The following is a 22,522-nucleotide window of genomic DNA, read 5'->3' as shown; positions in this document are numbered from 1 at the left end:
TATTGCCCACTTGATTGGTCTGAGTAATATCACACATTATCACAATTTTTTTATATCACTCAATATCGATAATTATAACGATAAATTAATTTTTTTTCTTTTCAAAGTTTAAAGGGAAAATTTAGCTCCTAAGTGAGAATTGTAGAAACCAGACCATTAGTTGTGGTTTTAAACTACTCTTTATGGTCAGAACATAACAAACATTTCAGATTTTTGAATTCTTTACACTTTTCCAGTCATTTTAACAAAATATCTTTCTAGAAACATGTATTTCTTAGTTCATGCTAGTTTGTTTTGCCTGACTTTGACACGCATCGTCAGCAGTTTGCAGTGCAGGCTGCAATATCATAAAATTTTTTGTCTCTTAGAAATGCACATTTGACAGGAGCTTGAGTTGACCGTAGAAAAGAAGTAGCTTGAGTTAGGATGCAGATGTAAATTTATGTTCATTATCAAAAAAAATATAACATCTGTAAAAATTGTAACAACTAGGCTTGCCGCGATAGACGGTGCTGACTGTGATACTGATGTTAAGCCGCAACACCGGTTACGTCACTAGCCCACCTTCGCGACACAGACCCCCACTGTCTTTTTGATTTTTTTTATAGTAATAAAAATCATTTAGTTTAAAAGAACAGACCCTACAATTAAAAACTGAACATGACTGCACAGCGTGCCATACGACAGTTGCATCACAGATCAGATTTAATTTATCCAGTGAGGAGAGTGAGTCGAGCTGACTGACAAGAAGAGTGAGGTGAGACAGACAAGACGCCAAAAGCACCTGTTTGGCAACATTTTGGATTTTGAAAAACCTGTTGACTTCTGCCATTTATCTAAGGTGATTTTGGAAGTTTTTTTTAAACATTTGTTTCTCATTTAATTGGTTCCACATTGTTTGCTGATTTTTACTTTATTTAAACTTTGTGTCATTTATTTATTTTATTTGACATCAAGGTGTATGCCGTGCCACCAAGCTTTCTTACTCGTTTTGTTCTTATTTATTTGGTTATATATTATGCAGGTTTACTTAGTATATTTCCAGTTTTGTATACCTATTTAAACTTTATGCAAGTTATTTTATATTAGGCATAGCCTGCCCTATAGCATTTTGTATTTTTGTTTGTTTTGTTAATAAAAGTTCTATGTTTTATATATAGGCTAGAGTGAATTTGACGTTGTATTTTGCTGCTGCATTCAGGCAATTGACACCAAACTGCTGCTAATTCGAAACTGAAAGTAAAATGCGCATGTCGCTTTTAAGCTATTTAAAAGTGAAGGAAAGCAAAGAAAAGAGGGAAAATTAAAACAAACTGAAAACAAACAATTGCTATAAGCTGAATTGCCGCTATTTGAAAGTGAAAGTAAAATGTGCACGCCACTTTTACAAGCTATTTAAAAGCAAGGAAAAGAGGGAACGCCCCCACCCCCATGGTAATACCAGTATTACCGGTGTTGTCACACATCGATTAATCGGTGGGAAAATTTCCTCACCCTCACAACCCTAGTAACAACCTCATTTTTACATGATAATATTTTAATTATTCTGACTGTTTGAGTTTTATTCAAATTAACCATTGGACTTCCATAGTAGCATACTTTTAGATCATGATGACCACAGTTAAAACCACACATATAGCACCTCAAAACCACAGTAAAAGTGTAACTATATGGTTTCAGGTATTTGTATAAAAAATCAGTATATTTAGTATAAATGGTTAAACGCTATAGCTTAATCAAAAAATATACTGTAATTAAATTCCAATGCTCATTTAATACATGTCTACGTTAATGATATAGGCCTAATAAAATTTGATATGAATATTACACATTTCTGGCACAATACCATGGTGCAGTTAGTGTTGTTACTACAGTAAATCCATGTTAAATGATGGTGATTTGTAGATGAAAAGCCTTCAGACTGTATTGTTACGGACATCGTTTCTCCTGTTTATCAGCATGGTTTCATCTGGCTTTAAACTAATTTAAATCAAGTCATTTGTGTTCTTTGACAAATTCAATTGCTTCACATTGGATCCCACAGCGATGTTTAGTGGTCGCTTGACCGAGACATAGTAGCGAGTAAACTCATCTGCTCTATTAAACTCGTGCTGCACTGCTGTCTGATCTTTGATCTGAGCGGATAAATGGTCCGTGTGGCGAACTCTTGTTATTGTTTTATCGAGTAAAATTATAATGCCCTATGATGGCATACAAGCAGTGTTATAATATTTTAGTCTTGGTTTGACCTATTTTTCTTTTGTCCTGTCTAGGTTAATGGTTGCCTCTAAAAGGCCGCTCAAGGTCTCAGATGAACGGATCCAGACGTACCTGCAGCGACAGAACCAGCACCTGGCTGCAGCCATCACAGACGGCGACCACGAGCCTGAGGTCGACCCCTACGCCTTTGTTGATGGAGATGTTAAGTTCACCTTCTCAGATAAGAAAGACAAAGCTGGGGGAGATAGAGAACCAGGGAAGAAACACAAGGTGAGCAAAGTTTTTTGCTAGAGATATCCCGTAATGCACTACTCTTTGGGCTAAACTGATGTTCAAAATTTTGGGGTTGGTATGATTTTTTTCAAGGTATTTTAAACTCACAGAGGCTGCATCTAATTTATGAAAACTACAGTAAAATAGTAATATTGTCAAAAAATATTACAATTACAATATTTTTAAAAATGTCATTTATTCATGTGATGGCAAAGCTGAATTTACAGCCATTACTCCAGTCTTCTGTGTCACATGATCCTTCAGAAATCGTTCTAATATGCTGATTTGGTGCTCAAGAAACATTATCATTGTTGAGAACTAGTTGTACTGCTTAATATTTCTGTGAAAACCGTGAAGCCATTTGAAAAAAAGAAAGGCATGTTTTAAATATAAATCTTCTGTAACATTATAAATGTCTTTACTTACATTTAATGCATCCTTACTGAATAAAGGTATTAATAGAAAAAATAAAAAAAGATTATGGACCCCAGACTTTTGAATGGTAAATGTAAGGGTGCTCTTCACTTTTCACAAGTTAGTTTCATTTTCAGTTTGTTACGGAAGTAAAAAGGGTTGTGAATACCATTTCATCACATGGACTCTTGTTCTATGCAAGCAATTTTAAACACTGCAGATTCTCCATTGGCAGTGTAGCATGTAATATGCTGGCATCATGTCTGCTGTCTTCAGCTCATGGGAGATTCCCATCTGAGATCTGAATCTGACACCCTCAAACGTGGAGGAGAGCATAGAGGGGGTGAACAAGTCTCTCCCGTTCCTGTTGGATTTTCACTCATATGTTAAGCGTCTTTTTGGCAGCTGTGAAAGGTTAAAAAAAAAACAGCTTTGTCCTTCTGTACTTTTGTACTCGGTACCTTACTTCATTGATTTGTAAGAGCTTTTTTGGTACCTACTCTTATCTGCACATTACAGCCACTTTTTGCTGTCACAGGAGAGGTTTAAGTAATGTAGGCCATATGGTGCTGCACAAACAAATTTATAACACACGTGTCTGTTACGCGTAAACGCACAGCAGCATTCATTTGTTGTAAAATACATAGCCTACATAGAAAATTGCCTTCTAAACTCCTGTACTCCACCCCGGGGTTCTGCTATCAATTACGGGGCGGGGGGGTGGGGGATGTACAGGCGTATATTACAGAGTTGATCATTAGGACGTGAAGTGTGTGTACGAATCAACAGATTACTCTCTTTTTGCAGAGAGATGGCCTGCAGCATAATGAAATTATGCACGGCGTAATGAATCTCTGCATAGCATGCAGTTTGCATTGTAATGGTTGCTCTGAGATGTGGAGGTTGCATGAGGGGCATTTTAAGGGTCTGTGGTGGGTTTGTAAGGTGCTGAGGGAAAGCTGCACACCCATTAGCATATGCCGTTATCTTATATTACAATTTTATTTATTATTCTGTGCTTGGAAGATATTATTTGGTAGTGAAATATAAATATGCTTTCACACTCACTCACTCACTCACTCTCTTTCTCGTCATCTTCTGTTTCTCTCTTTCACACTCTCCCTCACTCTTCTTTTGCTGTCACCTTTTCTGATATTTTGGCTACTTCTGGCTGATTGTTAACCAACATGTTATAATGAACTGACACACTCTGGACTGTTTTTGGACTTTTTGTGGAAAAGTAAATCAATGTGTGCATAATTCTTAGATACTGAGGACTACTCTGAAAAGAAATAACATCTACATTAACTGGTTTTATTCATGTCAAAAATATCACCTAAATACATAAATCTGTACAGAAATATTTTAAGGGTTAAATCAAGTAGAAATAGCTCTTTGAGGTAACATTTGGAAGTCACCACTTTTTACAGTTTTGTCTCCACTCATTTGTGATTGATTAAGTGTCAAAGTGCATTTTGGACCCTGCATATCTAATCTAACATAACCTTTGTGTGTCTGTGCATTATGTAATGTGTTTTTTTTTTTAAACATTTGCTGTTATTTTGCTGTCACAGGGAGAAGATGGCAGTGCTGCACTATCAGATGGTAAGGACTGTCCTGTTACACTCTAGTGACTCTCTCATGAACACTTTTCAAACCCTGAGTCCATTAATTTTATTTGAAATAGTTTCCCTGTTGACAGCCTGGGCCACTTTAGTGTATTGTTGCCCATAAAGGTTAAATGTGTTCACTGAGTGAGGAAAAGGGCTCGTCCTGATATGGTCTCAAGCCCAGGCTGTGGTTACACTAGATAAAGCTGGAGAACAAGCCTGTGTGTTAAGCTTTTCTCTCTCATGCTCTCTCTCAGAAGCTCAGCGGGCTGCGGCCCATAACCGGGCTGCTTCCACCAGCCTCATACATGATTCAGACCTGGCAGTCTCTTTCAAAGACCTGGACAACCTCTTCAACTCAGATGAGGACGAACAAACAGTTAGTATCAAGCTGTCTTTCTATTATCTATTTCTATTTCGTGCCCCCTTTGCGTCACTGTGTGAAAAAAAATTCTGCTGGTTTGGCAAATCATCACAATGACGCGAGGGCTCGGAGCTGATTGCTGTACATAATTAGATGTTCAAATATATCATCAATATGTAATTACTGTTAAAATTACCATTGCTTGGCTATTTGAAAATAAGGGTATGTTGTAGTGGAAATGTGTTTTTTGCCCTCTTTTAGAGAATTTGCTGTAATTTTAATGAAGTCATAGCTCTGATTTTTGGCTAATTTGTGTATTTCTCCATAGCCTGGAGCACGGAGAGCTTTAAATGGATCAGATGATAAGTTTGGCAGCAAGGAGTCGAAGCCAGCCACACTGGACCCTGTCTCCTGTATAAGTGAGCACAGTCTCTGTCTCTATAAATATACAGGGTTTACTTTTTCATTCAAACTCTGTATACTGCTCCCTGCTGGCCATTGTGACAACAAGACCAGCATAACATCATGCACATATTTCTTTGAATGGAAACAGGGTGTTTTCTTTAACATGCAAAAATGAAGGGTTCATAAATACTATATGCTTTTTAATAAACCAAATCAAAACTTTTTTTCAAAAGTTTTTTTGTATAGAAAAGAGCAACTTTGACATATTGACAATAAATCCTTTTCTTTCGACAAGAAAAGTAGGAAATAGGGTTATGAGATGACTTAAAACATAATATTTTTTTATCATGCATGTCTTGTGCATCGTCCCCTGCATCCTTCCGTTTACATGTCATCTTTCCCTCTGCTCATCCGTCCCTCAGGCACGGCTGATCTACACCAGATGTTCCCTACACCTCCGTCTTTAGAGCAGCACAACATGGGTTACTCTCCCATGAACAAAGAGTATGGATGTATGGAGCCAGGCTCTGGCCTCAACACTCTAGATGGCACTACTGCTCTTGGTGGCCAGTTTAAAATCGAGGTGGAGGAAAGTTTCTGCAGCCCCAAACCTTCTGAAATCAAGGTGAGATGTGTAAGAAGAATGCTATATCGTGTTCTAACCATGTGCAGTGCTGTACGTTTCCAGTGCAAAGTCATTTTTCTGTCTTCACTGACAGTGAAGTGCTTTGAAGAGCAACACAACCACAGCCAATCAGAATGCACTCCATATTTGATATTGAGTTTTTTTTGGCTGCTAGTTAAATGTTCTATGAACCTCTGAAGATTGCATGCATTTGCTCATTTAAGTGCTTTCTTTGTTAATTAATTAATTCATTTTTTATTTAATTGCTATAGAACTGGGATGGCACAACAGCAATTTGAATATGGTTTTCTCTCTCTCTCCCCAGGACTTCTCATTTGTGTACAAGCCTGACTTGTGTCAGCCGTTTGTGGGCTGTTCCATGTTTGCCCCCTTGAAGTCTTTGCCCAGTCAGTGCCTGCCCCCTATCAAACTGCCTGATGAGTGTGTTTACAGGCCCAGCTGGACAGTGGGAAAACTAGAGCTACTCAACACTGTACCTGCTATGACCATTTTCAGCAAGGATGGGTGAGTTTCACTTCATCTGGGGTGAAATGTACTTGACCTACTGTATGAACCACATTTATCTTTATACATACTTTTGTATGCACTAAGAGGCTCTCACAAAAAAATGTCTGGGCCATATTTCACCCCGAATTCAAAATGAAAATGATAAAATAGATTTTGCAATTAAGATTTTGTTCATTCTGACAGTAAAGCACATTTCCTTGCTAAATTCTCATTCAGCCATCTATTTGTTTTTAATTGTCATAAATTATGGCATAATGCAAAAAAAGTGTGTGAAATGTCTTTCCCTTTTGATCTTTGGGGTAAAATATAATTTTCTGCAAGATTCACCCAAGAACTGTGTGTACAAACTCATGCTCTGTGAAATCAGTTGCACCCACACACCTTTTGTTCTTAGTAATGGTGAACAGAGAATAAAAGAGAAGAACAGGTGTTAACGTGCGGGTAATTAGCCTGTCTAATCCATCTGCTGCCACTGTCCTTTTATTTTCTTATATTTAGAAGCTGCTTATCTCCGAGCTTCTTCACGGTCCACACTCAAGCTACTCTGTTTCTCTTGGACTGGTTTATTTGAATAGCTGGTGTTAGCTCAGACGATCACATCTGATTGTTATTCACGTGGTGTTAATTCATAATCTTGTCGTCTGGTTTGCCGTTTCATGTGATGTTATGAACCTGTGTCAGGGTGAACTTCAGAAACACTTTCATTTTGTTAGTCTGAAGTTAGACTTGAGTTATGCTGCTTGTATTGTCTCAATACTGCCGCTATATCAAAAGAGATGAAAAAATAATCTGATAAAGTTATTTTCATGCATTAATCTCAGAGAGCAAAAAGAACACACTGTTCTTAGACATTATTTTTGATGTCGGTATAAATTTTGTGAAAACGAGGGGGGGGTTGCGAATGGTCGATGACAGGGCGATAAGTCTGGTCGTAAAGTCCACATTTGTTTAAGTCAGTCCAAAAGCCCTTTATGAGCTGGTTAGTCGCCTTTTATAACCCACAGCAGCTGGGGGATTGGGCCACGTCTTCAAATAGGGACCTTCAAACACCTGCCTGTTTTTAAAGGCCACACTCGGCATTCTCACACTCACGCACACACATACGGTCCATGTGGCACAAGATGTGCTTTCATTTCTTGCACAGCTGCCTGTTGGACCGTCTGTCTAAAAATAGTTTCTCACTTCTTCCCCCCTAGAGGTCTTCTTAGGATACAAGTACAGTATTACAGCTCATGATGCATGTCCACTGTGTAATACCCAATAATCAGTAGTGAGAATAGACAAGATGTTTTAAATGTCACACATTTGTTATAGGGTTTTGACTTCAGTGATGTCCCAATTAACCTCTCTTGTCTTTTTTCTGCTTTTTGCACTCTAGTGAATGCAATGCTATGGAACAAGAGTACATCCAGACGTACACCCCTCAGACCCACACGCCATTCTTGTCTAACAGCGCTCCGCCCAGCAACAGCGGCACGAGCATCCTCCCATCCCCTGCAACGCCTCGCTTCTCAGCTCCCACCCCTCGTACCCCAAGGACACCCCGGACCCCCAGAGGTCCAGCCAGTGTGCAAGGTTCTCTCAAATATGAGAACTCGGACCTGTACTCGCCGGCCTCGACGCCCTCCACCTGCAGGCCGCTCAACTCTGTCGAGCCTGCAACGGTTCCCTCCATCCCCGAAGCCCACAGCCTTTACGTCAACCTCATCCTGTCGGAGTCTGTCATGAACCTTTTCAAGGACTGCAACTTCGACAGCTGCTGCATCTGCGTCTGCAACATGAACATCAAAGGCGCTGACGTGGGCATCTACATCAGCGACCCAAACATGGAGGCCCAGTATCCCTGTGGGTGCGGCTTCAGTGCCGTCGTCAATCGGCGCTACGGTAATGGCTCCGGCCTCTTTCTGGAAGACGAGCTGGATGTCATTGGACGGGGTTCGGATGTGAGCCAGGAGGCGGAGAAGCGCTTTGAGGTGATACGGAGCACGTCGCTGGAGAAGACAGGTGGTGGAGGCAAGGATCGAGTCCCGGACGAGCTTATCTCTCTCCTGCAGGATCAGTGCACTAATCCCTTCTCCCCCATGCTGGCATTGGACCCAGAGGGACTGTCTTCCCAAGGGCCAGGGGGCACCACTGTACCACCATGTGTGCGTGTGGAGGAAAGGGACTTCCACAACGATTGTTACCTGGCTCTAGAACACGGGCGGCAATTCATGGATAACATGTCCGGTGGGAAGGTGGATGAGACACTGGTGAAGAGCACATGTTTGCACCATTGGGCCAGACACAGCGGTGAGAGATTAGAGCATGTTCGCCATTTGTTCACACTTCATTTCTATTTACAATAAAAATCAATACTCCTCATTAAGCTGGTGCTTTAATTACCACAGATATGATCATAAAAGAAGGAAGACATTCATATTTACAAAAGAAGTTAGCCATGATAACTTGAGGTTAAAGTTGACCATACTTAATTTGAATACACATTCCTGGTCTTACTGTGAGCAATTAATTGTTCTCAGTCCTTCGTTTTACAGTTACCTGTGAACACAACACCCTGAACAGCATAGGTTCAGTTACCTAGATTTATATATTATTTACTTTATTTTAAGCTTTGTTTTTTGCCTAAATTAAAACTTTGCTTTTGGTGTTTTTGGAAAAAGATTTGTTTTGTTGCATAATCTGTGTTCTGCTTATGTTTATATATTAGAGGTCGACCAATGTGGATTTTGCAGATACCGATAGCTAGGTTGGATCACACTGGCCGATACCGATTAATCAACCGATAGTTTTTCAAATGGATTTTGAATGAAAAAAAGTACTAAACCATACATTGTAAGTGAATAAAAATACTGATATTAAATATTGATATATTGATTAGAAAGTTCATAGTTCATTAACTAATGTTAACAGTATTGTTAATGTATAAGTAAAACACAAAGGGATATTTTATGCATACTCTAACACTTTATTTGCTTATATTTTAGAACACTAAGATAATTATCTAGTCAAAATAACAAAATATGGCAGTTGCACACATGGACAAAATGTTTAGCACTGCTTCGTATGGACAATCACAGGTATCTCACACACCAGATTGAGTTGCATTCAATTCAAGCAGTGGCCCGAAATGTTTATTTGATCACCAAATGGGCAAAAGAGCACTGTTTGAAAAAAATAAAATAAAAGTGCAAGCTGTAGCTCTCTATATGAAGCATACAGACTTTATTAGAGCCACAGAAAGAGAACCTTTTCACTGAAAAAATGCACAATACACAGCCTAGGTTACATACATTAACAATGATTTATGTAAATATTTTATTTAATGTAAAGCTTTAAACTTTACAAACACGAATATGTTATTTAATGTAAAGCTATGTGAGTGGCGCTCTGTGGCGCGACAGGATTACTTTCAACTGTATTCATATCAGTGTGCTTTCTCACATCACTAGCTTTAACTATGCTATTTCTCAGGGTAACAAATGCATTAAAATGACCAGCTGGATATAAACTAATGGAAATAGATGGTAACAATCATGACATTAAGTACTTGCATGTGGGTTGGTCACATGTTTTAACCTGCTTGAGGTGCTGCTAATGTTAGCACCCTCTCAGCCTGGACAGCAAACTACTGCTGTTCTTTCTCCACTAATGCAGCATCTAGTCAACAAATGACTTAGTAATGATATGAAAACATGCACTATAGTGTACTGTATACACACCATTTCATGTGTCTGTTTCAAGTCTTAAGTATCCCGCTCTGTGCAGCGTACAGTCTCACGTGTCAAAACAAACAGCATGAGGCGTCAATTATTTTGCCTCTAGAGACTGTTCTCGTATAATGACAGCAGACCCTTCTCAGCCACTCTAGCAAAGGACACAACCTGGCATGTATTTTTGCCGATAGTTCCAGCAATGGACTATAGGTGCTGATTAATCGGTCGACCTCTATTATATATGGTAATAAATCTTGAATATTGATGAATTTGAATGTATGTATTAAACGCCCTCTTTTTCTCTCTCTGTCTCTATAGCAGTGGATGTGAGTGGGCTGTGCTCTCAGGATGTGTTGAGAGTTCTCCTCTCTCTTCAGCCTGTTCTTCAGGATGCCATTCAGAAGAAGAGGACTGTTCGCTCATGGGGAGTTCAGGGGCCTCTCACATGGCAGCAGTTTCACAAGATGGCTGGAAGAGGGACTTATGGTGAGCAGCAAGGGCAGTTGTTGAGCAAAAAGGCCATAATGGTTTTTGGAGTAGAAATGATCAAAATTACTTATTGACAAGATCGTTAGTGGACTTTGAAATTGATGTCAGGGGCTACCTCGATACCACTCTCGTCTCATTCTAACTTTCACTCAGTTTACTTATTTGCTCTTCTCTAGGCACTGATGAGTCTCCGGAGCCGCTGCCCATTCCTACCTTCTTGGTTGGGTATGAGTATGACTTTGTTGTGCTGTCTCCCTTCGGCCTGCCGTACTGGGAGAAGCTACTGCTGGATCCCTTTGGCTCCCAGAGAGATGTGGGATATCTGGTCCTCTGCCCGGACAGCGATGCTCTCCTCTCTGGAGCCAAGAGCTTCTTCAGAGAGTTGACAGCGGTCTACGAGGTGAAGATTTGTCAATCTTTAGTTTTCCAAAAGGAATTTTGTCTCACACGGTCCACCTGACTTTTCAACACAGAAGAAAGCTATTTCCTGTGAATGGGCGAGACTTTCGATTCATTAGCCAATATGGGTAAATAACTAGAAGAATGCAGCAAACAGTAAAATATTTTTGCAACATACCATTGTGCTCATGATTACAACAATAAATTAAAAATATGAAAACAAATACCAACGTCAAGCAGCATAGCTGACTGTTGTTCTACAGCCAAAAATAACTGGAAATGGTTGACACTGGAAGCCTTGAAGATTCAAGTTAAAAATAAGGTGTATGTGTGTATATATATTGTATGTATTTAATACTATTTATATATATTGTGCACTTTTTTTTTCCCCATATATGTACCAAAATTGATAGTTCATGATAGGGATGCACAGATGTATCGGCCACCGATATATATCGGCCGATTTTTCCTCAATTTACAACCATCGGCATATCGGCTATATAAGGAAAAAGGCAGAATTACACAAAACACTTATTACAACTAAAAGTAAACAAATATATACAGATCTCATGCCTTTTCGGGGGGTGCTTAAAAAACGTAAAATTCATAGAACTGCGTGCTTTCATTACCCATATAGCTCCGTAGACTAGAAACCCCGTCAAATTAAGAGTCCCGCCTTAGTAAAAGAGAGCTCATACATATTTTAACTTACAAAAAATATTAAAATGTATACAAAAACAAATTAGAAGATTCATCATAATAAAGTCTGTTACAATAAAGAAGGATTAATATGTATTTAATTTATACAGTGAAGTGTAATTTTTTTTGTTTTTTACATTTGTTTACTTTATTTCTGTACCTGAAAGCTGTTAAGCCTACCTAAAAAGCATTGTTTATTTAATATGTATCTTTGTTCTGTTGTAGTTATGTAGGCCTGCTGGATGTTAAATGGATCCAATCCATGTTCATTAGAAATTTTTTGATGATGCAGCAATAAAACTGCTAGTGTAATTTAATGCAGGTGTTTTTGAACTTTGCTGATTTAAAACATGATCAAAATATTATCTATTTTGATGGCAAAATTTCAAATAAAAGAGGAAGTGACAAATATCGGTATCAGAATTGGCCAATAAGTGATTGTTAAAATCGGTATCGGTATCGGCCCCAAAAAATCCTATCAGTGCATCCCTAGTTCATGATTTTATGTCTGCTGCACTTTTTTAGCATTCCCTGGCTTCGCTGTGCTGCTTTCTGATTGGTCTTTTTCTGTTTCTGCTCAACAGTCGTGTAAGCTTGGTCAGCATCGACCAATCTCCAAAGTGCATGCTGATGGTATTGTTAGGGTGGGTGGAGCTGCTGCCAATAAGCTCTCAGAGCAGCCAGTCAGTGATTGGTTCCTAAAAGCAGCTGGTGGCAGCAGTGATGCGTTTGCCAAGCTCAAGCTGTTTGCCCAAGTCTGCAGACATGACCTCGGTAAGACCCATGTCTCTCTTTCTCAGTTATCCCTGCTGACATGGAAATATATCAAAGAGTATTTGTCTCACCAATCTTCATCTTGTTCCCTGTTTCTTCAGCACCATACCTCGCTACACAGCCATTGGACAGCACTCTCTTCAGTCAGCCAACCCCTGTCCCTTCCTCCACACAGTCATCTTCCTTGCAATCCTCAGGCTCCACCTTATCCAACTCCCAAACCTCAATGGCCTCTGGAGGCTCCGCCCTCAACAACAACAGTGCAGCCAGCAACAGTGGCTCAGGCCTGCCAGGCAACACCAATAATACCCCCTCCTCCTCAGGCCCTCAGGGCAGCAGCATCCAGTCTGCCAAGCCCAGCTCGTTCCCTCCCTTTGGAGGCATTGGAGTCCAAGGTAACAGCTCCCAGTCTGGGGCTCTGGGCCAGCAGGCTGTCACCCAGAACTCAAGCCTCTCTGGAGACAATTCAGCCGACAACAGCCAGACTCAGGGGCCATCTGAACCACCAGAGAGGTACACAATGTATTTGTTGCCTTTTCCTGTCTTAATTATGTATAAATTTAAGTTGTGTCAAAATATGATGTAACGTGTAAAACTGTTAAAATACTCTGCCTCATCAGGTTTGGGTTAAAAGCACATTAAAGACCCTTTCTTTCCCCTCTTTCATCAGCACTATGGGGAGAGAAAAGGTTGGAGTTCCTACAGACGGAGATTCCCATGCCATCACCTACCCACCTGCCATTATGATTTATATTGTGGACCCCTTCTCATATGAGGAGGCGGAGCCAGGGGCATCACAATCTAGCATGTGGACTCTGGGACTCCTTCGCTGCTACCTGGAGATGCTGCAGGCCCTTCCAGCTCACATCCGCAACTCTGTGTTTGTACAGGTTGGTACAACAGTTGATACATGACATCCTTTACAGTGGACACATCTTTAAAAGTCAGTTTAACATTTCAGGTTGATGTTCACATACATGTGAATGGAAGCCAATGCAGCAAAAAGTCTAGTGCAGTGGTTCTTAACTAGGGGGCCCCAAGATGACTTAAAATTATTTGAAATAAGACAAAACAAGCATTAAAATCTGCTAAAAAAGAAAAAAACACTTTTTTTTTTTCTTTGAAGATCCAAGGTTCCCATTCTCTTTAACCTGGCTATATGACAAACCCTAATTTTAAAAGTGTTATTTCTAGACCTTGAAAAGTGATGTCATTAATTATTAATCCTTAAGTCATTAATTACATATTAAAAATTCCATGGGTACTTTTATAATGAATATATGATTTTGTAGTTATGTCATGCTTACAAATTTTATTTGGTTGTGAATTGCAAGTAAAAAAAAAAAAAAAAAAAAAAAGATCATTCTTATCCAGTAAATTATGAACAACTGGAAAAGACAGGTAGATTCATTGGTTAATGAGTGAGAACCCTGGAAAACATTTAGCTCTTAAAACTTATATATAGAAACTAGGAGTGTTGGGCGAATATTGTTGTGAACAGTGGGGGCCTAGAACTTAAAAAGGTTGAGAACCACTGATCTAGTGGGACTTCATTTCCTCTGGGTTCAAATAGACACCTATATGAAAGAATAGCAGATATGATGTAAAGACAATAGTGAAACAAATCACTGTTTTACAACTGTGTACTTCGTGTTTTAGATTGTCCCCTGTCAGTACTTGCTCCAGCCTGTGAGGAGTGAAGAGAGGTACCTCTACGCCCAGCACCTCAAGTCTCTGGCCTTCTCCGTGTTCACCCAATGCAAAAGACCTCTTCCAAACTCCACCAATGTGAAATCACTGACGGGTTTCGGCCCCGGCCTCGCCCTCGAAACCTCTCTCAGGAACCCAGATGTGAGTGAGGGTTCAGCAGATTGTTTGAAGCAGTTGCCTTTTTTGTTGTATAGAAATGGATAGTTCAGTTTCCAAAGTATCTTAAGTATTAAAAATAATAATATACATTAGCATTGCTGAAGCTCTGCCATTTTAAAGTGCCAGTCCCTAGTGCCAACAGTGTCAAAATGCACACCAATATTTGAGGCTTTCAGAGCCCATGCTTCTGACCTCCTCCATAGAGCTCCCGCCCTGGCAGCCCATTCAGGCTCTTTAACGGCTCTCAGTGCTGTATGAGAACTCAGTGACGTGTGGAGACTGTTACACTGACCTCCCTGTCCTGGAACAAAACCAAAGGGGACTCGCACAACCCAACAGTTCTCTTTCCATTATCCGCTTGGGCAGCTCTGTGAGACCTCCCTAATGGGATCCGGCTTGCATGTTTTGGCAGAGGAGTCCGAAAGCTCAACTTGCTCTCCTTTCTTCACAGAGCTATTTGTAGAATCCAATTTTCTTGCTATGCTCACTAGCACTGTTTCTCCCACCCCACTTCCTTACTAACTCACAAAAGAGATGTGACTACTCTGTGGGGATTATTGATTTCATAAGAGAGGAAAAGGTTATGTTGACATGCCCAGGTATGGCCACCATTAGTCTGAGGTTGATGATTCGACCTTAGCCCTTCACTTTTGTCCTCTTGTCCTGATATTTGCTGTTAAGTTCTGTCACTATTTTCCATTTGACATATGACTTTCTTACTACAGAGACCGGAGTGTCTGCGATTGTACACGCCTCCCTTCATCCTGGCCCCAACAAAAGACAAGCAAACGGAGCTGGGTGAGACTTTCGGAGAGGCGTCTCAGAAGTATAACGTTCTGTTTGTGGGCTACTGCCTGTCACATGATCAAAGATGGCTGTTGGCTACCTGTACGGACCTGTACGGAGAGCTGCTGGAAACCTGCATCATCAGTATAGACGTACCCAACAGGTGAACTAGAAAAAAGTCCTCTTAGTAGCCACTTAGTAGCATTGTGTGACATGCAGGTGGTGCATAAATTATGTAGAATTAATTATTCACTCAACACTTCAGAAAATTGTAATATCTGGTTCCATTATCACCACCATAGCCATGACAAGTGAAAGACCTGACACCTTTGTAACACTTTTACTTTCATCTTCATGATGTACCTTTTAAGTGTAACAAATTTACACATTTATCTAGTTTATAATTTAATTAAGGACATTTAAAAAAAAAAAAAAAAATTGAAGCTTTTGTGAATAGAGGTTTTAAATGTTTTCTGTTTTTGTCATCTCAGAGCAAGAAGGAAAAAGGGATCTGCCCGGAAGCTGGGCCTACATAAGCTCTGGGATTGGTGTCTGGGTTTGGTTCAGATGACATCATTGCCATGGAGAGTGGTGATTGGCCGGCTTGGACGAATAGGGCATGGAGAGTTGCGAGGTAATGCCATCTAAATGTTTTTTTTTTTTTTTTTTAGACCTTTAACCTTGACAATATTCACAATAGAGCTTTGACACAAGTTGATTATTGCTTTTATAAAATGATTGCTACTTAAATGTTATTTATAATTATTGAGTTAAAATTAAGGAAAATTAAGTAAATTCATTAAGTGGAATACTTCTTCAACTGACCTATCAGTGTCCTGGAATGCACATCCAGCGGACACACTGAAATTTTTTGCACATGGGAATGAATTTTTGATTTATTTTTTCCCTCTCTCAGACTGGAGTATTTTACTGAGCAGACGGAATCTGCAGTCAGTGTCTCGGAGGCTGAAGGAGAACTGTAAGCTGTGCGGAATCTCAGCAGCTGACACTCCCAGCATCCTTAGCGCCTGCCTGGTTGCCATGGAACCCCAGGGCTCATTTGTCATCATGCCAGGTAGAATCACGCTTCCTGTTACTCTCCGTATGGTGTGCATGTTGTCATCCTTATTTTTATGGCTAGTTTGATGCATTAGCTGTAATTAGTGTGCATAGTTAGTTAGTTTCTGCTCTATTTGTGGCACAAAAGGGAATTGTAAAAATAAAGACTCTATTTCAAACAGGTTTTCTGAAAACTCCCCACTTCTGCCATTGTTCAAACTCATTATAAAAATGTATATTAAACCGGACTGGAATAGGATAATTAAACATAAAAAAAAACACACTTTACCTTTAAAATGTAACCTGACACTGCTGTAGTTGCGTATCTCTTGCTTTGGATGTGAATGATAGCCTCAGTGTGTCTCCTGTCCCTATCTGATATACACTCCTGTGTGTGTCTCGATCTCATAAAACACTTTTCTGCACTCCTATTGATTCCTGTGCTGGTGTGATGATACTGAAAATCGATGACTTTATTTGACAAAAGCTTTTCATTCTGTCATAGTATCAAGATGTATTATATCTGATGGATTTTGCCCATCACTCAGAGCTTAGAGAGTGACAGATTTTTTTATTTTCTTTCCATATTAGGATGCCTATGCAAGGAAAAAAACATATAGTTCATATTGGATTGAACTTTTTAGAAGCGATTTTCAATTTCAGTCAAACCTGATTCACTAATGAAAATAACAGCTGATAATAGCTTGTACTTCCATACACGAGTCCTTGTTTCTCTTGATGTAATTTTCAATCTTTTAAGTCTGTCATTTTAATCTTTTCTGTCTCTTTCCTTTGTCCAGATTCTGTGTCAACAGGTTCAGTGTTTGGTCGCAGTACAACTCTGAACATGCAGACGTCCCAGCTGAGCACCCCGCAGGACACGTCTTGCACACACATCCTGGTGTTTCCCACCTCTGCTTTTGTACAAGTCAACAGCTCCAACTACCCACACGAGAACATTGACATTGCCTTTAACCCTGGCAATGGTGAGAAGCAACACTTCTTTTTTTTTTTTCCCAAGTCTATTTGTTTTTGCCCTACTTGGAGATTTTGCCATATAAATCAGTTGCTTGTCAATACAAATAAATTATACTGAATCCTTGCTTCATCTCCAGATGGATCAGATCCAATGGGAGGCATCTTTGACCTTCTGGAGCAGGAGAATGACCTGGTTGATCCTGACATCATAAATATCCTCCCTGCCTCACCCACCACGTCACCCGTCCACTCACCTGGATCCCAGTACCACCACGGAGGAGATGGGAGCAAGGTAGCTGAGAATCACCACTAATAAGGAACAAATAATCAGCTTGTTTTCTCGCAAGACCTTGTAAAGGGAAATGGCATGAACTTTGATTAGCATACCTGTGAGTTAAAATGAGTTGTTATAATAAAAGACAAATCTGTTTAAGGTTTTAAAGGGATATTTAATCTAAAAATTGACCCATGGCTTTTTGCTTAAAGGCAAAGGCCTTGCAGACTATGCATGACTGCATTAAACATTTTATTGGACTATCCCAGTTTTAATGCAAGTAGAAAAATTTTTATGAAGTACGCTCACTCAGGGACTTGTTTAGTAAGATTTTACCAGAAAAGATTTGAGATTTTTTCATCATGTCAATTTAAATTTATTTTTCTTGTTTATTTTTTAATTTTTAACTGCTGTATTTTTGTGTTTGGTTTTTTTTTTGTGTTGTTTTGTGTTTTTTTTTATTCTAAAAAAAAAAAAAAATCCCTTTTTTTCCCTTTCGTTTTTATATTTTTGGAGCTCATCTTCATATCTTTTCTTCTTTTTCAGGGTCAAAGTACAGACCGCATGGAGCCTCATGAAGAAGCTCCTAATATCCTCCAGCAGCCATTAGCTCTGGGCTATTTTGTGTCCACAGCTAAAGCAGGTCCACTGCCTGACTGGTTTTGGTCTGCGTGTCCTCAGGCACAGAACCAGTGTCCCCTTTTCTTAAAGGTAATTGCTCCTTGCTCACAATACAAAATTTGTTTTACTTGAGATTTGTACATTATTGCTTCACATTCCCTTAGAAAAACTTGATTCATCCCCAAGGAATACTGTAAATTATGGATGCACCGAATGATCGGCAACCGAAATTATTCGGCCGGAAATAGCAATAAGCTATTATTATTAGAATAAGCGAAAAGACGGAATAAATTGTACCGAACAATGATTTGACCCGATCAAATAGAAACCAGCAAAGAGTGAGAGGCGTGCACTCTTTATAATGTAGCACACTTGTCAGCAGTGTGGAAGCATTTCAAACTGTCAAAGAAAGAAGCAAAAATCATTACAAGCACCGACAGCGAGAGACGAGTTTAGTACTTTAGCGCATGTCTTCGATGAGAAGAGGAAGAGTTGATTGTTTCTGGTTACTGTATGATGATTGAAATCGATAATTGGAATTTGTGAATTAGTGAGTATGTTGTAGTTTTCCACTGTTTTCTAAAACACGCACGCATTGCATGTATTCTGACAGCACTGCATGAGCTCGCGGCACTATCTGCTTGTTAACCATGTTTCAAAGTCCAAAGCGCTAGGAAGGTCTGTGCTGAAACAGTCTTGCTCGTCAGTTGCTCAGTCACATTTTTATGAATTTTTACAAGGCATGTGATAATGCGATATATACGACGTATTCGTAATGAGACTCATTTAGAAATCTGCTGTTGTCAACAAAAAGAAGCACTGAAGTCTTCCTGCGTGTTTCTACCAAAATAAAAGTTGAGAAAAAGCAAGAACTCTATCAACATTCATAAATGTTAGTATTGCAATTTTACTGTTGTTCTGTAAAATAAAAAAGACAATAATAATGATACTAATCATTACAACAGCTCTGTTAATATTAGTGGTCGACTGATATTGGTATTTTGACAGCCGATGCCGATATCTTGGAAAACAGGAGGGCGATATAATAAAAAAAATGTAATATTTAAGAAATTTTAAATAATTTGACAATTGATTAAAAAATGTGTACAATAAACATACTTATACTTTAGATGACAAAGTGTTTTTCACAAATAAATTAATATTTAATAAAAATATCATTAAAAAGGAAGTAAACACTGTAACCAACAGGGTGTGTTATGTGCATTGGGAATCATATTTTTCAAAAAAAAAGCCAGGTTAAATATAATTTTAAATAATGATGATAGTGATATTAATATGACATTGGGCAAATGCATAAAGCGCAGCATAGTTTGAAATCATGAGTTTAAAGTTTGAAGCATTCAATTCACACAGACCGACCGTCACACAGAGAACACACGATCATGCTGGATAAAAATGCACACTTCATAAGATATCACAGCTGGATTCGACTAAGTTTGCAAATGTTCATTAGTCATTCAAAGATTTGTTTAAATGATATAAATGCGTATGTGCTTAATGATGACGGCAATAGAGAACGTATTATAATGTTTGCCTATTACTGATCATTTAAAAACAATCGTTATAATACTTCTTGTATACATTAATTCCTTTGTTTAACGATTCTATCTGATTATTAGCCAGACTTCTATCCATTTAGACAGAACTGTTAACAACGACAGTAAACAAGAGGGAGAATGTGAGCACTGTGTGCTCAGGCGCTGCCGCTCTCAGCGCCGTCAAAATAAAAGTACGGTGAACAGTCAAAATAAATGTCCCGCCACGAACACATTTGCAAAATGCCAAATATCGGCCAATATATTGCCTTGGCGATATATCGGTCGACCACTAGTTAATACATTTATTATAACATTCACAAATAGTGTTCAAATTAGGATCTGTAATATTTCCTAATGTTTTAAAATAAGTCTCTTCTCTGCAAGGCTGCTTTTAATTGTACAGTTAAAAAAAAAAAAATACATGATTTAAGAAGGGGGTCTGATGGCCAAAAAATATTATTTTACCAACTTATTAACTTTAAGTTAAATTGTGCTTTGTTGGTATAATGTCTGCTAGAATGTTAAAAATGTTTAGTGTTAAATATTTTTAAATTGTTGTTTTGTAATTGATTTTTTACTTTGAAAAGCAAGACAAAACAGTAAAAAGCAAATTTTGGCTATTTAATTTATGCAACTGTGAAAAAATATGCAAAATACATGGAGAGAAAACGTCTATGGTATTTGGCCTTTGGCCCAGTGTTTCATTTTGTTCGGTTCTGGCTTCGGCCAAGAATTTTCATTTCGGTGCATCCCTACTATAAATGTGCAAAATTGGCATTTTTAACTGGTATTGGACTATGTGCAGAGCCAACAAAATGTTGTTCAGAATGTAATTTTCTTCAGAAAGCAGCACATCGTGCATAGGTGTGACTGCACCTATATACCTGTCGTGCTTTGTCCAAGTCACATGACCTTTTGTTTCCTCCTCATGCAGCATTTATAGAGAATCCTGCAATGGGGGATTTTTAATAATTCAGTACGCAGGGATTGGGCCAGACTGCTGTTGGTGTGTGTAAGAAAGAGCAGGAGAGAAAACAGACTGAAATATTTGGAGGGAATTGAGCTCACATAATGTGTTGTTATGAAGGCAAATCATTTGATTTGATAAGCAGCTGTTTGTTTATTGCTGACTTGTCGACTTGTACACAATTAAAAAGTCTGCAGCAAACCGTTCCCTAATAAAGGAAACTAAATGGATATGAATGTTTCTGGCGTCTCGTGTTTACCCGTTCATGGGCTTGTCAATTTAATTCATAACAGGCCCTGACAATTTGAGGAAATGCTCAGCTTTGTAGCTTGTTTTGGGTGGGCGTAGATTAATGGATTCTGTCGACTAAAAATTTCTTCTTGCCTCTCTCTTTCCCAACTCCCAGGCCTCTCTACACCTCCATGTGTCTTCAGTGCAATCGGATGAACTTTTGCACAGCAAACACTCTCACCCTCTGGACTCCAATCAGACCTCTGATGTTCTCAGGTAATGTTCCTCTAAGTGTCCGAGAAGCCATCTTCTAGTGATGTAATTTAATTTAATGATAGTGAATACTGAATATTCCATAATGTTTTCCCTTCAAAGATTTGTGTTGGAGCAGTACAACGCCCTTTCCTGGCTGACCTGTGACCCTGCGACCCAGGACCGCCGCTCTTGCCTGCCCATCCATTTTGTGGTGCTCAATCAAATGTACAACTTCATTATGACCATGTTGTAACACTCACAGAGCAGAACTGAGAGCAGATACTTATCAGGGAACGAAAAGGAGAGGAGAATGAAGAAAAGGTGGATCTGAAAACAACCCAACAGATGACTACAGTGCTGGACTTTATATGTACGTGAGTTACAGCGGAGATGATCTGGGTAGGCCGTCACTACACCTGAGACCCAGCACTGTGGAGCAGAATCAGGTGTCTGGTGTTTATAACACTCTCTCAAAGAGAAAGAGAGGAGAAATGGAGGCCTTGGATGAGTTTTCAGCAGTGTGGAGGCCAAAGAAGGAAGACGGAAGTGCTGACTGGTGGTGTTCTACATCCTCGGTTAGCATGGATTTGGCCAGTTCTATAATCAGTGTGTATGGAGAAGTAATCTGTATAGAATCTGATGGAAAAGGACTTTGATGCTCTATGAAATAAGAGAATGAATTCTTGGTTTCTTTTGGATGGGAATATATCCAAATGAAATGCCTGCATCTGTCTTATTTATTGTAAGTTTTTAAATGTATAATTTGTCTGATTTCTTAACCTCTTTTATATATGAAAGTTCTGGAAGGTTTGTATCGCCTTCCTGCTTTAAAGCAATTGGTCAAAAATAAATGTAATCGTCTTAATTACAAAAACAAGACAACAAAAAACCCACTAAAAAGATGAATAAAATAAAGTTGCTGTAGGTTGCTTTTAGAGTATTATTTTTTGTAAGGGAGACAGATTATTTGTATTGTCACGATGTACAGAGGAGACCAGATGGGGGTTTCTGTCCACGCCTTTGCGTGTGGACACAATTACAGCTAAGCTTTAGCTGCACGGGACTTGTACAGCAATGAAGTTCACTGTGTTTAAAAATAAATAAAGAGGTACATTGTCGTATATTGTATTTTATACCACACATTTAGACACAAAAATGAAAAACTGCAATATATAAATAATTATATATGAATGCCGCACCAGCCTTGGGTGGCACTGCTTCTGTTTTAGGAATAAAGAGTCAACATCATGTTTTTCCTGTGCTTGTGTTTTTTGGGGGGAGGGACTGTGATGTGAAATCTGAAATCTGATTGTAGTGACGGAGACTTGCAGCTCTGATGAAGATAACAAAGACCTATAATATACTTCTAGCCCCTCTTTTAGAAGTTCATCCATTTCACTTCACCTC

At 39.1% G+C, this 22,522-nt stretch overlaps 1 protein-coding gene across 1 annotated transcript in view; it reads left to right on the top strand.

Moving 5' to 3' along the window:
* Window positions 1–22,363, top strand: part of LOC109107146 (mediator of RNA polymerase II transcription subunit 13-like) — a 72,406-nt gene extending 50,043 nt beyond the window's left edge. The window contains exons 10-30 of the mRNA XM_042765161.1: window positions 2,274–2,490; window positions 4,482–4,512; window positions 4,775–4,896; window positions 5,210–5,300; window positions 5,709–5,911; window positions 6,237–6,436; window positions 7,818–8,731; window positions 10,474–10,641; window positions 10,821–11,044; window positions 12,327–12,516; window positions 12,618–13,029; window positions 13,187–13,406; window positions 14,176–14,367; window positions 15,111–15,334; window positions 15,663–15,805; window positions 16,088–16,246; window positions 17,031–17,216; window positions 17,346–17,500; window positions 18,029–18,193; window positions 21,036–21,136; window positions 21,236–22,363. Of these exons, the coding sequence (XP_042621095.1) occupies window positions 2,274–2,490; window positions 4,482–4,512; window positions 4,775–4,896; window positions 5,210–5,300; window positions 5,709–5,911; window positions 6,237–6,436; window positions 7,818–8,731; window positions 10,474–10,641; window positions 10,821–11,044; window positions 12,327–12,516; window positions 12,618–13,029; window positions 13,187–13,406; window positions 14,176–14,367; window positions 15,111–15,334; window positions 15,663–15,805; window positions 16,088–16,246; window positions 17,031–17,216; window positions 17,346–17,500; window positions 18,029–18,193; window positions 21,036–21,136; window positions 21,236–21,368 (4,450 nt within the window). The 3' untranslated portion in view covers window positions 21,369–22,363. The remainder of the gene's footprint in view (window positions 1–2,273; window positions 2,491–4,481; window positions 4,513–4,774; window positions 4,897–5,209; window positions 5,301–5,708; window positions 5,912–6,236; window positions 6,437–7,817; window positions 8,732–10,473; window positions 10,642–10,820; window positions 11,045–12,326; window positions 12,517–12,617; window positions 13,030–13,186; window positions 13,407–14,175; window positions 14,368–15,110; window positions 15,335–15,662; window positions 15,806–16,087; window positions 16,247–17,030; window positions 17,217–17,345; window positions 17,501–18,028; window positions 18,194–21,035; window positions 21,137–21,235) is intronic.
* The last annotated feature ends 159 nt before the right edge of the window (window positions 22,364–22,522 follow it).

This window comes from Cyprinus carpio, chromosome A10, assembly GCF_018340385.1.
Source record: "Cyprinus carpio isolate SPL01 chromosome A10, ASM1834038v1, whole genome shotgun sequence".
NCBI lineage: Eukaryota > Metazoa > Chordata > Actinopteri > Cypriniformes > Cyprinidae > Cyprinus > Cyprinus carpio.
This window is presented reverse-complemented; position numbering and strand designations above follow the sequence as displayed.